The sequence below is a fragment of the Neoarius graeffei genome, chromosome 2 (assembly GCF_027579695.1).
Source record: "Neoarius graeffei isolate fNeoGra1 chromosome 2, fNeoGra1.pri, whole genome shotgun sequence".
Classification (NCBI taxonomy): domain Eukaryota; kingdom Metazoa; phylum Chordata; class Actinopteri; order Siluriformes; family Ariidae; genus Neoarius; species Neoarius graeffei.
Genome location: NC_083570.1, coordinates 53,588,617 through 53,601,173, shown reverse-complemented (window position 1 = coordinate 53,601,173; position 12,557 = coordinate 53,588,617). Strand labels below are relative to the sequence as shown.

The following is a 12,557-nucleotide window of genomic DNA, read 5'->3' as shown; positions in this document are numbered from 1 at the left end:
TACCAGTCCAATACCAACATTTCAAACCACAAACATCGTCGCCAGCCTGCAGTAACTTCACAACAACACAATACTACTTTGTTTACCACTTTACTTTATGTCCACATAAGCATAAAGTAGGCTACAAGTTGACAGACTTATAAGTAGGCCTACATCAGTAAAACATAAGTACAACAGATTTGGACAAACACTGCCATGCAATCATAATAAGAACAGTCCATCACAAGTTGCAGGTGGCAGAACAGGCCAGAAATTGAAAAGTCCATTACAAGTTGCAGAACAGTCCATTACGTTGCAGAACAATACTATTGGCATAATTCCACAGACAGCAGACAATCCTCCAAATGAGCCGCTTCCTATAACAACAGACACACACAGACCACATTACACGTTGCAGAATAATACTGTTGGCATAATTCACAGACAGCAGACAACAATCCTCCAAAAAATGAGCCGCTTCTTATAATAACAGACAGACAGACAGACAGACAGACACACAGCCATAACTGCCTACCTGTGGGCTGGGTGAGACGATGCGCTGGGCAGAGCGGAGGCAGCTAGTGGGACACCTGGCACTGGGAGGAGGAGGCGAGCTTTTCGTAGGCAGGAGTGTAGGTACTGATTGCAAGGCGTAGGCAGGCTACAAGGTGGTCGTCAGTCATTGTTGATCGGTACTTGGACTTTATAATTTTCATGTGCGAGAACGCACACTCGCACAAATAAGTGGAACCAAAAAGAGCTGTCAGGTTTAAAGCACATCTTTGGAGATTGGGGTATTTCTCATCCAACAGCAGCTCCCAGAACGCTGCGTGCTTTCCAGGCGGGGCCGATGTTGATTTGGCTTTCATGACAATGTCATTTTGCAATTTTAGAATCTCGTTTTCAATCGCATCGCGTTCCAAATCGAACAGTGATTTGACTTTGTCAGCAATGTCACCAACAGCAACATTTGCACCAAACGGATTACACATGTAGGTTGCTACAGGTTCGAGGGTCGCAAAGTCAGTAAAACGCCGCTCAAATTCTGACGAGACGTTCTGAACATGCTCCATATAGCGGTCAATATCAAGTTGCGTCAGCCTTTTACCTTGACTTTGTAGTTCAGCATGCATATTTGGAAAGTTTGTGTGCAGGTCGCGCTGCTGCAGCCGCCGTGACATGAGCTGTAGCTTGCTTTTAAAAGTGTTCACAGAACTCATCATCTGGACTACGTCTTTATCTTTACCCTGCAGGTCTACATTCAACAAATTGAGTTCGTGGGTGAGGTCGGTGAGGAAAGATAAATCTAAAAGCCACTGGTGGTCATTTAGCTTGTCATGATAATCTGCATGTTTAGACAGCTTCAAGAATTCCTTGATTTCTGGCAGCAGCTCTGTGAATCTGGCTAAAAACTTCCCTCTGCTTAACCACCTGACGTCTGTATGAAGCAGCAGCTCGGTGTGCTCAGCGTCGCTTTCCTCCAGATGTGCACGGAAAAGCCTTCTCTGAAGACTCCTGGCGCGCACTGAACACACAATCTTCATGCAGATATCCATCACGTCTTTCATTTGAACGATCTTCCCGCTTAGTGCTTGCTGGTGGATAATACAGTGATAATTCAGAATGTCTGGAAAAGACTCACTTTGCTTGCACAGTGCTATAAATCCATTTGTGCGGCCTATCATAGCAGGGGCACCGTCAGTGGTTATAGAAATCAGTTTAAAGAGCGGCAGTTTTGTCTCGCGGGCGAATGTCACGAAGGCATTGAAAATATCCTCGCCTCTCGTTTGTCCTTTTAGTGGCAACATGGTCAGTAGCTCTTCCCTGGCGCTCATGTCTTCGAAAACCATTCTGATGAAAACACATAACTGAGCCACATCCACCATATCAGTTGACTCATCAAACTGCAGAGAGAAGCATTCACATGCATCGATGTCCTTTCTTAGCTGCTCCTCCACGTCCACAGCCATTACCTCACATCGCTTTGTAGTGGTATTGCGGGACATTTGTACATCTTTAATCGCCTTCATGATCTCCGTTTTATTTTTAAAGCCGTCAAATAGGCTATCCGCGGCCTCCAGAAAGCCTTCCTTCCACGCCTCGCCGTCTTTGAATGGCTTCTTGTGTTTAGCAAGGATGTGACTAGCCCGATATGAAGCAATTGTTGCGGCCTTCGACTGTTCATTAGGTCTGGTGAATTGTGCCTGCTGCTCAGACAGGCGTGCTTTCAGTTCCTTGAGTCTTGCGGCACGTAAAGGGGTTTTTGCGGGGTATTCCTTCTCGTACTTCCCGGCGTGCATCGTCTTGTAATGACGCTCAACATTCGCTTTTTTTGCCAATCCCACCTTTGCATTGCAGATCAGACAAATGGGCGCTTTATTAAAATAAACAAAAAAATAATCTTCCTCCCATTCAGAGTGAAAATGATAGGTCTTGGGACGTTTCGGTTTGCTCGGGCCCTCCGCCATGTTAACCCGTTGCTGTTGCTAGGCCACTGCCGGGGTCAGCTGTCAATTTCCCATAACGCACGTGTCACTGGTAGACTACACATGCGCACACGCACACACATACAGCCAGCCGGTGCGGTTGCGAAAATTGCTTTTTTTCCCGTTTTCCCCCCTTTTTTTCTTTCCCCCCCAAACCTCCCGCGGACGACTTGTGATCAGGCCGCGGGCGACCGGTCGACCGCGGGCTACTGGTTGGGCACCACTGACATATAGGTATAAAATAAGTGCTGCCGGGTGAGGTTTGTTTTGCCTGGCAACACTTGCTTTTAAAATGTGAAACAAAAATGTAAAACCAACTCAGCTAATGATTCAGTATCTAAACTAGGGCTTTGAACCAGAATTTTTTTCCTATTGGTTCGTTCCGAACAGAAACGGAATTTTAACGTTTCCGGTTTTGGGTTCCACCATTAAATAGACGTTCCCGAACCGGTTAGAACAAAAAAAATTTCGTTCCCGGAACGGTTAATTACGTTCCCTGTCAGCTGTTTAACAAATGGCTATAAAATTATGTCTCTGTCTCATCCAGCTTAAGCCAAATGTAGGCTAATTCTATTACAACCTTCATTAAATAAGACAAGAAATAATTCAAAACAATTATTATTTCAAATGTTGGCGATTTGGATTCTCAGTATGTCTTCCCATCTACACAAACAGAAAAAGTGCCAAAAATGAAGATAATTCGTTTAGTGTGTTACCAAAGGCTAGTCAGGCCCTATAGAGGGCTACCGCATGACGTCACCGCGCCGCGAGATTTTGTTAGGCGCCATATTGGAAGACCAAGTACACATCTATGCAAGTACATACATACATAAAACAAACTACACCTGAAATGTAGCCAGGGCCGGTTCTGCCCTAATCTGGACCCGGGTGCAACATCGCGCAAACCCCCCCCCCAAAAAAAAAAGTCTAAATCAGGACAACCATCACATAACTATAACTATAAACATTTTATATCAACTATTTTAACTAAATGGGCTATAATAAATAAGCCTGCAGGCAGCCACGGCGGGCTGCCTCAGAAAAGTAACCATTTGTCCTACCTTAAAACTCGTTTTGCATTTTCTGCCTCCTTTTTTGTATTTTCGACCCTCCGTTTATTTTCTTTCCTTTTCTGAAAACCCGATTTGTGTCCAGACATTTTGTTCTGCTACCAACGAACTAAATCGTCAGGTCTCGGCTCTCGAGCCCGCGATGATTCCCGTGGGAGGGGCAACAACTGATACATTTTTACAAACAGCCAATAGGGAGGTTGCAACATTCAGGCTCTTCTTTGCTCAGACACTCAGTAACGCACTTATCACGTGGAGACATGATAGTAGTCCACCTTCCCGCTCTCTCCATTCAGTCAGCGAACGTCACACAGGAAGTGAACCCCAGCGGGTCATAGAAACTTGCACAGGAGAAGAATGACTTATTTGTAGGCTACAGAAACTTTGAGGAACGAAATAAAAACCGATATTAACCGGTTACCATTATTTTTAATAAGCGTTTCTGTTCCGGAACATAAAAAATAATAAAGTTTCTGGTTTCGTTTCTGTTCCATGTGAAATAGAAAAAGTTCCCGGTTTTCGTTTTCGTTCCTTGAACCGGTTCAAAGCCCTGATCTAAACACATTTAAGACTTGGTAATTCACAACAAAGTTCAACTATTCTTAGAAGTCACTTAAAACCCCTCACTTTCAGCTGTTTTGATGAGAATTATATGACATTAACGTGTTTAAATATACATTCTCCTGTTAATCACCCTTCAATTTATTGCACTTTTAAACACTGAAGACAGGATAGGCAGGCTTCATTTAACATTTTTTAGTGTTGCTATCTGTAACACACCGACCTTGCTTGATCTTTTGAGAAATAGCTATTTGTATTTTGTTTGAAGTGCACTTTATTAATATTTGTTGAAAAGGCTTATGAGGTATGTGAGGTTTTCCCTGTTAGAGCTATAGCTTCATTAGTGGGGGGGGAATAAAATAAAATAAAATCATTGGTTTGCTCTCTTCAGTAACTTAAAAGCACCAACATGCCAAGTACTAGGCTAGTCTCTGTATGTGGCAATCTCTCGTATTCTCCACAAGTATGCACTATGAGGTAGGGTAGCCAGACAGAAGCCCTTTCCCACAAAAAAAACCTCCAAGCCCAACTAACTTGCCCTAAACCATACTGAAAAACGTGTTATGGGATGATGAGAACAATTACAAAAAGGTATAACAGCGCCATAATTCCAAAAAAGTACATCACCAGAAGAGCACCATACCCAAAATAAAACATGGTGGTGGCAGCATCATGCATCTTCAGCCATAACTAGGCCTTTCAATTACATAATTTGGGCTACACCCTGTATTTCTGAGTTTGGGCTTTTTCCGTCGTGATGCAGGGTAATTTGGGCTTTTCTGCACACGCAAAGTGCTGTTTTCCCAGCGCTCTGTGTTTAAACCTGCTGCTGCTTTTTTAGCTACAAAGTTATGAATAAATAAAGAAATCTATGAATGTTATTTTTACCTTTATTGCAAAATGTCTACAGCATTAATCCTTCTTGATGTACATGACAAAAATAATTAGAATACAGTTAGTTAGTATTTAAAAGATGTGTTGGGGCCTGACGAGAGCCTGGAGGAAAGCAGCCTGGGAATGAACAAGCAATTTACGCACTGTTGCCATTAAAGAGATGAACCTGTAGCAGACCTGTGACAAAAAAGGTTTTTTAGTCACATCACAAGAATCGGCAGTGCAAGTCACAGTATGTAGTCGGGGAAAAGATCTTCGTTTAAACGAAAGGCCAGTGTCTATGACTATCATCAACAAGAGGACCAAGCTCCAAGTCACTGATTCCACCCACACTTGCACAACTGTGTGTATTTAAGATGCAAGCTGTATCTTAAATACACAGTTGTGTCCTGAATAGCTGTCTTTTATCGGATTTAAAATCATATTACACTAGGTTGAGGTCAGATAATGTATGATACAGGAATTATTAGGAGAATTTAGCACAATAGGGTGTGAAACAATCTGGTTCACACTCCAGTCCAGAAGGTGGCGATAATTCACCTAAAAGCTGTTTGCCAACTGCCATAAAACAAGGTGATTTACCGAAATGTGGAAATCCCGCTCTGGTCACTGGTACGCGAGTCTCGCTCCTCTGCGAAATCATAGCGTGCTGATCGCCGTTGACGGGGGAATTCGTGCTCTGTGCGAGGCTTACGGCTAGGTTGACAAACCCGGAACAACATGGGAATGGTGCAGATTTTGCGTCAATTACAAGAGATACATGCTAATTCTCGCTAATTTTGGTGGTTTTAAAGAAGAAAGTCAAGAGATTGGTTTTATGCAGCCAAGTTTATGTACAGTAATCGGCATTTCGGGGTTTTATTTAAAAAAAGAAAAATTCCCCACCTTCTGTTAGCATAGGGCGCTTGACCTTAATTTGGGTGCTTTTTTAATTTGGGCGCCTACGACGTTATCCGTTGTAGGTTTCATGTAATTGAAAGGCCTGATAACTGGAGCTTTTATCAAGGTGGAGGAAATCATGAATAACTACAAATTCCAGTCAGCATGACAATGACCCAAAGCATATATCCAAATCAACAAAGAAATGGCTTAACCCAGGGCTTTTCAAGGTGTGGGGCGCCCCCCCCCCGGGGGGGCACCAGAGTTCTTCAGGGGGGGCGCAACGTGAGAGACAAAATGGATCGATTTTTAGTACCTAAAGCTACAGGGAGTGAGGAGATGGCCAAGCAAAAAAACAGAGCCTCCAGGATGTTGCGATTTGCAACTTCAGCGCAAATTCAACCAATCCCCGCGAATTCAGGGCGGTGTTGCAATTATATCCAATCACCGCAACTTTCCCGCACGTTTTACCAATCGTTGGCGTCGTCTTGAGGTGATGTCGACAAACTACCTTCCGCCTTACTTCCGGATGTCTACGTTCAAGAGAAGCAGCATGCGCGCAGTGTTGCCAGATTGGCGGTTTCAAGTGCATTTTGGCAGGTTTTGAATATATTTTGGACTGGAAAACGTCAGCAGTATCTGGCAACATTGCATGATGTGTGAGTCAGTGTTTATATAGGCTTAAATTCTGTTACTGAAAGTGTGTTATGTTTACAGTGAAGGACTGTGTGCACTTTTTTTTTTTTACTTAATACAAGAAATTAATGGATGCCAACATTTTTGCCAAAATGGTATTTTATTTTCCATTGTTTAGGCAGCTTCAGCATCATACTGTGAGATTCTGTTCAAATTGTTTTTTTTTTTCTTCTATGAAGCCTGAGCCATTTATTTTATTAGTTTATAATTATTGTTTAATTTAGTCTTCAGGAGAGACTGCCTGCACACAGTACTAGTATTAATAGTTTTTTTTTTCTTACATGAAAGCTGAGGCATTTATATTATATTTTAAGGTAACTTCATGTTGTGCTGTGAGGTTCTGTGCACTTTAACTTTTGAACCAACAGGTGCATTTAGATAAGTAAAGCTTATTTTTCTGCATTTTTGTAGTCCTGATAATCTTTTATATTGGTAAAGTTGTTTATAGGACCATTTCTCAGTGTCTGTTTTTTTAATCAATAGTTTTTCAGTAATAACTTAATATTTAACATATCACTCAATTTTAATCACAAAGAGAAAATCGCAACAATTTCTTGCAACTTTCACTTCCTCCCACAATGTAATCGCAACAAAAACCTAAACACCGCAACTTTCATCGCAATTTTTTTGGAAACCCCCGCAACATCAGACATTTTAGCCCGCAACAATCACAAAAAAGGCCCGCGGAATCCTGGGGGACTGGAAAAAGAAGGAAGTATGACCACGATTATTTAAAGTTTGGATTTTCATGGACTGGATCTGAAGATGCTCCACTGCCACAGTGTGTTGTCTGCCAAGAGGTGCTAGCTAACGATGCTATGAGATGTTTAAAATGTGTAAAACAAGATGTTTTAAAAAGCACATATGTTTAAAATGTGAAAAAGAAAAAAATGTGTACAACCTTTTTTAAAATACGAATGGAACATTAAGTATAGCAACAACAAAAATTGTAAGGGGGGGGGGGGCGCGCTGTTGTTTATTTGCTCTCCGAGGGGGGGCTGACTCTCCCACACTTTGAAAACCCCTGGCTTAACCAAAAGAAGATCAATGTTATTGAATAACATTGATGCGCTATACAGCTTCGTCAATAGGAAAAATTAATGCGTTTGCTCTGTTCAGTAACTCCCCCCCCCCCCCAAACAAAACAAAAACAAAAACCACAATCTTGATCAAATCATGATCCAGCCTGGAAAAAGCTTGATATGATATTTTTACAAGATATCCCATGTTGATCGATGTGTACGCTTCAGTTTAACTATAGCGACATACTACATAAAAACTAAAATCAATAAGAAATAAGACTTGTTTCCCCTATTTACAGGTTGCTACCCTACATGTCGACTGGATATCCATGAACAAAACCTGATAGTCCTGGGCACCCAGGCTTCTGATTGATCCACTTCGGCACTGCATTACGTCGATGATAATAACGCGTGATGTCACACCACTTAACACTGCCATTGCTGTTATTCATCATCCTGGGAAACAATTGTTTTACCTGTTTCTCATAGTCAAGTAGCTGTTTGGAGAGCTGCTCGGTAGCCAGGGCCATCTCATTCTAAAGTGTGAGACAGAGAGAGTTCAAGCAAAATTCAGCACACTTCCATAAAATAAAGCTGTACATACAGTGCATGCATGTGTACCTGTGCCCCAAACACTCGCTGCATTGACTGCAAGAGCTGGTTGCTGTAGTCCGTAAGAGTGCTCGCATCTTCTTCAAACACACTGAGCAATGTGCGTGTCTGAAACATACAATTAAAAGACTGTGTCAGAGAATTTTCAAAATCAGAACAGTTTTTTCAAAATACATTTATACTAAAACTCTTTGTGCTAACAGCTTTAAAAAAGTGACGTTTACCCCTTTTCCACAACTAGACACAGTTCCCCGAGGTCTTAATTAAATGTCTGTGATACACTTTGTTCAAAAATACCACAAGGATAAATCACCACAACTCCCTTCTCTTTCTCTCTGTATCAACAGCCCTGTTCAAAATGGCTGACTTGAGCACCTGTTCCTTTAAAGCTAGACGGCCTTTCGATTTCATAAAATTGGTGAAAATTTAGTTCCCTCTGAAATTTGGTCATTGTAATGCATTTTTATTTCTGCAATATCTTAAAACAAACAAACAAACAAACAAACAAACAAACAAACAAACAAACAAACAAACAAACACAAGCCAGAGGGGATTCCTGAGCAAATAACGTGCATGAAATCGCTCACTTCGCACAGTCAAGCAGACAGAGGAAGTCCGTGTGCATAATTATGCGCAGGTTTACCACCTTCTTTTGGGTTTTACGGCAGCTGGCATCCAGTGTTGCATTACTGCCAGCTACAGGTTTACCTTGAGCGTGCACTGACTGTTCCATCATTCTGTTGCTAAACGAACAGCTGCTCACACCGAGGTGCTTGCTGACCGCCAATATTTATTAGTTTGGTCCTGCGTTTCCTTTCCTTCACAACATAACGTCTTTTCTTCTCGCTTTCCGTTACTGTAGTCGGTCTTTCACGTTTCATTCGCCTGCTCGCATCCACCATTTTCTCTCCTGTTTCAAATTTGCATCCTACAATGCCTTGTGCGAACACGGAAAGACCACCATGTGATGCATGATGTAGTATCTTGAATTGGGTCATGGTGAAGCAGGAAAAAATAGCACAGAACTGAGGGCCACGTAGCCCCAAATTCATTAATTGCTCTATTTGGGGGGAACTAAGAAAATTGGAAGTCTGCAATTTGAATTCATTAGCTTTCGGTCCACTAAACAAAAATAATTCGGTGTCAGGGAAAATTCTTCTCATGACCTACACTTGAAAAATCTGAAAGTTAATCTACCTTTAAATGATAATGAGCCACTGCTCACCCAAACCCCTTCTTCCACCAGTCAAATCAGGTAGCACTTACTTTCTTCAGGAATATTCATTCATTCATTCATTCATTCAAAAAAAAAAAAGTTCCCAAGCCATGAGAGGAGATATTCAGATGAGGGGCCGGCGTTATTCTAATGAGCTCTACTTGCAACATAGAAAGTGGAGCCGACTATGAATGGCTTGTTGAAGCACGTGTTTTCTGAAATAGGCAGTGCAAAAGAAGCTGACCGGGTTGTCGTATTTCAGAGTTTGGAGGTTAGTAGGCACTCCAGACACCCAAATGCGTGTGTACAAGCACTGAAAGAAAGAGTTATTTATAATGGGTCCCCTTAACGAAAAAAATCTGCTCAAAAAAAGATACTAGCTTCCGGTACATGTGGCACCACAGGCTTTGAAACTGGAAGATAGTAAACATTGTGTGGTCCACCAGTGGTACAAGAAACTCAGCGTTTTTTTTCTCGTACCCATGGGTGCAGATCCCGGGGGGTGGGGGGGTGGGGGGGTGGAGACGTGTCGTCCCCCCCAATTTCTGAAAAACATGAATTGTCCCCCCCCAATAAAAATCCCCTAAATTATTCAAAATTGTACAAAACAAATGTATTTTCAGACTTCACATTCTTCACATTTTAGATAGAAATGGTGGAACAAATAATGTTTGACAAATATATTTCTGACTCTGCATTCCATCGCTGCATGGTATGAGTTGCATACGGGCAAAATAAATAAATAAATAAAATAAAATAATTCACTTGTGTGTCCCCCCCAATCCTGACATCGGATCTGGACCCCTGCTCGTACCAGCTTTCAACTAATTCATCCAAGGCGCAGAGAGAGAGAGAGAGAGCGCGAGCGAGCGTGAGTGGCTTTGAAACTCAAGATAGTGGCAGCATTTGTTTGAATTTTGTGTTTCAAATCAGCTCAAAAGCTTCAGCTCACTTCCAAGCAAAATCACAGACAATACCCTTAGCATCCTATTCTGATGGGTTTCCAGACAATGTTCCTGTAGTAAATAGGATCAATTTGCATGGTATAACTTGCAGAGAAGGGAGTCCCTTCACCGTCCTCGCCCTCACTGAGGTCATGACAGAAATTCAATGTGTACTACATACTGTACATCCAAACTGATTGTTTTGACTTAAAAAAAAAAAATTAAATAAGTGCTTGTGGCCATGCAAGTTGTGTTTGATCAGTAGTAGGTCACATGACCAATATAACCTGTACGTAGGTTATAAACTCAATAACTTACCCAAAACTCCTTGAAGCACTGCTTGTCTTTTAAAATGTCCTCCATATTTTACTGTTGTTGTATACTTGATTTAATACTTTTTCCAGTTCGGTTTGGGAGAAAGGAGTAAACACTTCCTGTTCTGTCTTTAGACTGAAGAAAAAGAGCACAACCTCTTTTTTTTTTTTTTTTTACAGATTATTATGGATGTGTCAGTTCACACATGGTATATAATCGCCTGTGGTGATTTCTACTGGTCATTTTATTAAAAAAAAAAAATCGAAAATGTCTTCCCAGATGTGTGCATATGCCTTCTGTAAAAATAAATAAAATAACTGGCATAATGCTTTTTGGAGTTGAAAATCCCAGAGATATTTAAATCAAAACTAGTCTCATCTCAGCGACGCAGTGGACATGAAGCCATGGGTGTGGCTCAAACCAACGAGAAACTCATTTGCAGCTTCTGTAGTGTGACATGATTAACACATGGCGCCTGTGTTAGATCTACCACGTTATGTAACTGAAGGTGTAGCCCTGAGCAGGGAGCAAACCTGTTGAACCGGACATGATTACATGATTACCTCTTGCATTCAGAATCAGCACACGTGAGGAAGAAAACACTTGTTCTGGGGGGTTTCGTCTCCACGCTTCTGTCAGACAGCTGAGTGCAAAAATTTGCTTTCAGTGTTTTGAACGGGGAGCAAAAAATCAGAGAAGATATCCAACGTGGGTTACGTTTTCACAAGGAACAAAATGATCTTCTCATCTCATTATCTCTAGCCGCTTTATCCTGTTCTACAGGGTCGCAGGCAAGCTGGAGCCTATCCCAGCTGACTACGGGCGAAAGGCGGGGTACACCCTGGACAAGTCGCCAGGTCATCACAGGGCTGACACATAGACACAGACAACCATTCACACTCACATTCACACCTACGGTCAATTTAGAGTCACCAGTTAACCTAACCTGCATGTCTTTGGACTGTGGGGGAAACCGGAGCACCCGGAGGAAACCCATGCGGACACGGGGAGAACATGCAAACTCCACACAGAAAGGCCCTCACCAGCCACGGGGCTCGAACCCAGACCTTCTTGCTGTGAGGCGACAGTGCTAATCACTACACCACCATGCCGCCCACAAAATGATCTTAAATTATAAAAAGCATTATAAAAAGTCATACATCTGTGAGGAGAAAACAATAAAAAATTCCAAGATTAAAAAGTCACAAGTTTATGAGAAAAGCTAAATAAATTTAAAAAATGTGCATTACAGATCCGAAGGAGGGGGTAATATTCCAAGGAAAGAAAGAAAAAAAAAAAAAAAAAAAAAAAAAAAAAAAAGGAGGAACCCCCCCCCCCGCAAATGTTCAAGATTATAAAACCATAAAATTGCAAGATAAATATAGTCTGGTTAACACCAGACCATATCACAAGTGAAATATGGTCTGAAATCCGCCTATTGAATTTCTCGTAGGGGAGGTGTCGTTTACGATTGTCAATGGCCGTTTATTGGACATTGCGAATGTCTATCATTTGGCGTATACGTAGCCCATGGCCAATCATGGCAGTTGTACCTGGTGACGTAGTTAGAGCGACGAAGATGATGAAGAGGCGAAGAAGAGAAGGAAAGAGAAGGCAAAACAAAAATAGGAAAACAAAACAATGGCACTGAATGATTACTGCCGTTTGTGCAAGACAAAGCTTGATCGAAAGTTTGGTTCGTATCGCTCGCCGCCATGTTAAATGTGATCCGTAAACAGTCCCAAATAAACTACAAGCTTCTGTTTGTCGAGTAGTACGCGTCACCGTCTTTCCACCCCTCCCCACTCTCTGATTGGCTCCCTAACTCAGGCGAGCCTTTAGACCATAGTTTCCATGCTGTCTTTTCAGATCGGAACGATTGT

At 41.9% G+C, this 12,557-nt stretch overlaps 1 protein-coding gene across 1 annotated transcript in view; it reads right to left on the bottom strand.

The window, feature by feature from the left end:
• appl2 (adaptor protein, phosphotyrosine interaction, PH domain and leucine zipper containing 2) overlaps positions 1-12,557 on the bottom strand; it is a 109,213-nt gene that overhangs the window by 50,305 nt on the left and 46,351 nt on the right. Inside the window, exons 2-3 of the mRNA XM_060914418.1 lie at positions 8,209-8,307; positions 8,064-8,123 (exon numbers count right to left, since the gene is read on the bottom strand). Of these exons, the coding sequence (XP_060770401.1) occupies positions 8,064-8,123; positions 8,209-8,307 (159 nt within the window). The remainder of the gene's footprint in view (positions 1-8,063; positions 8,124-8,208; positions 8,308-12,557) is intronic.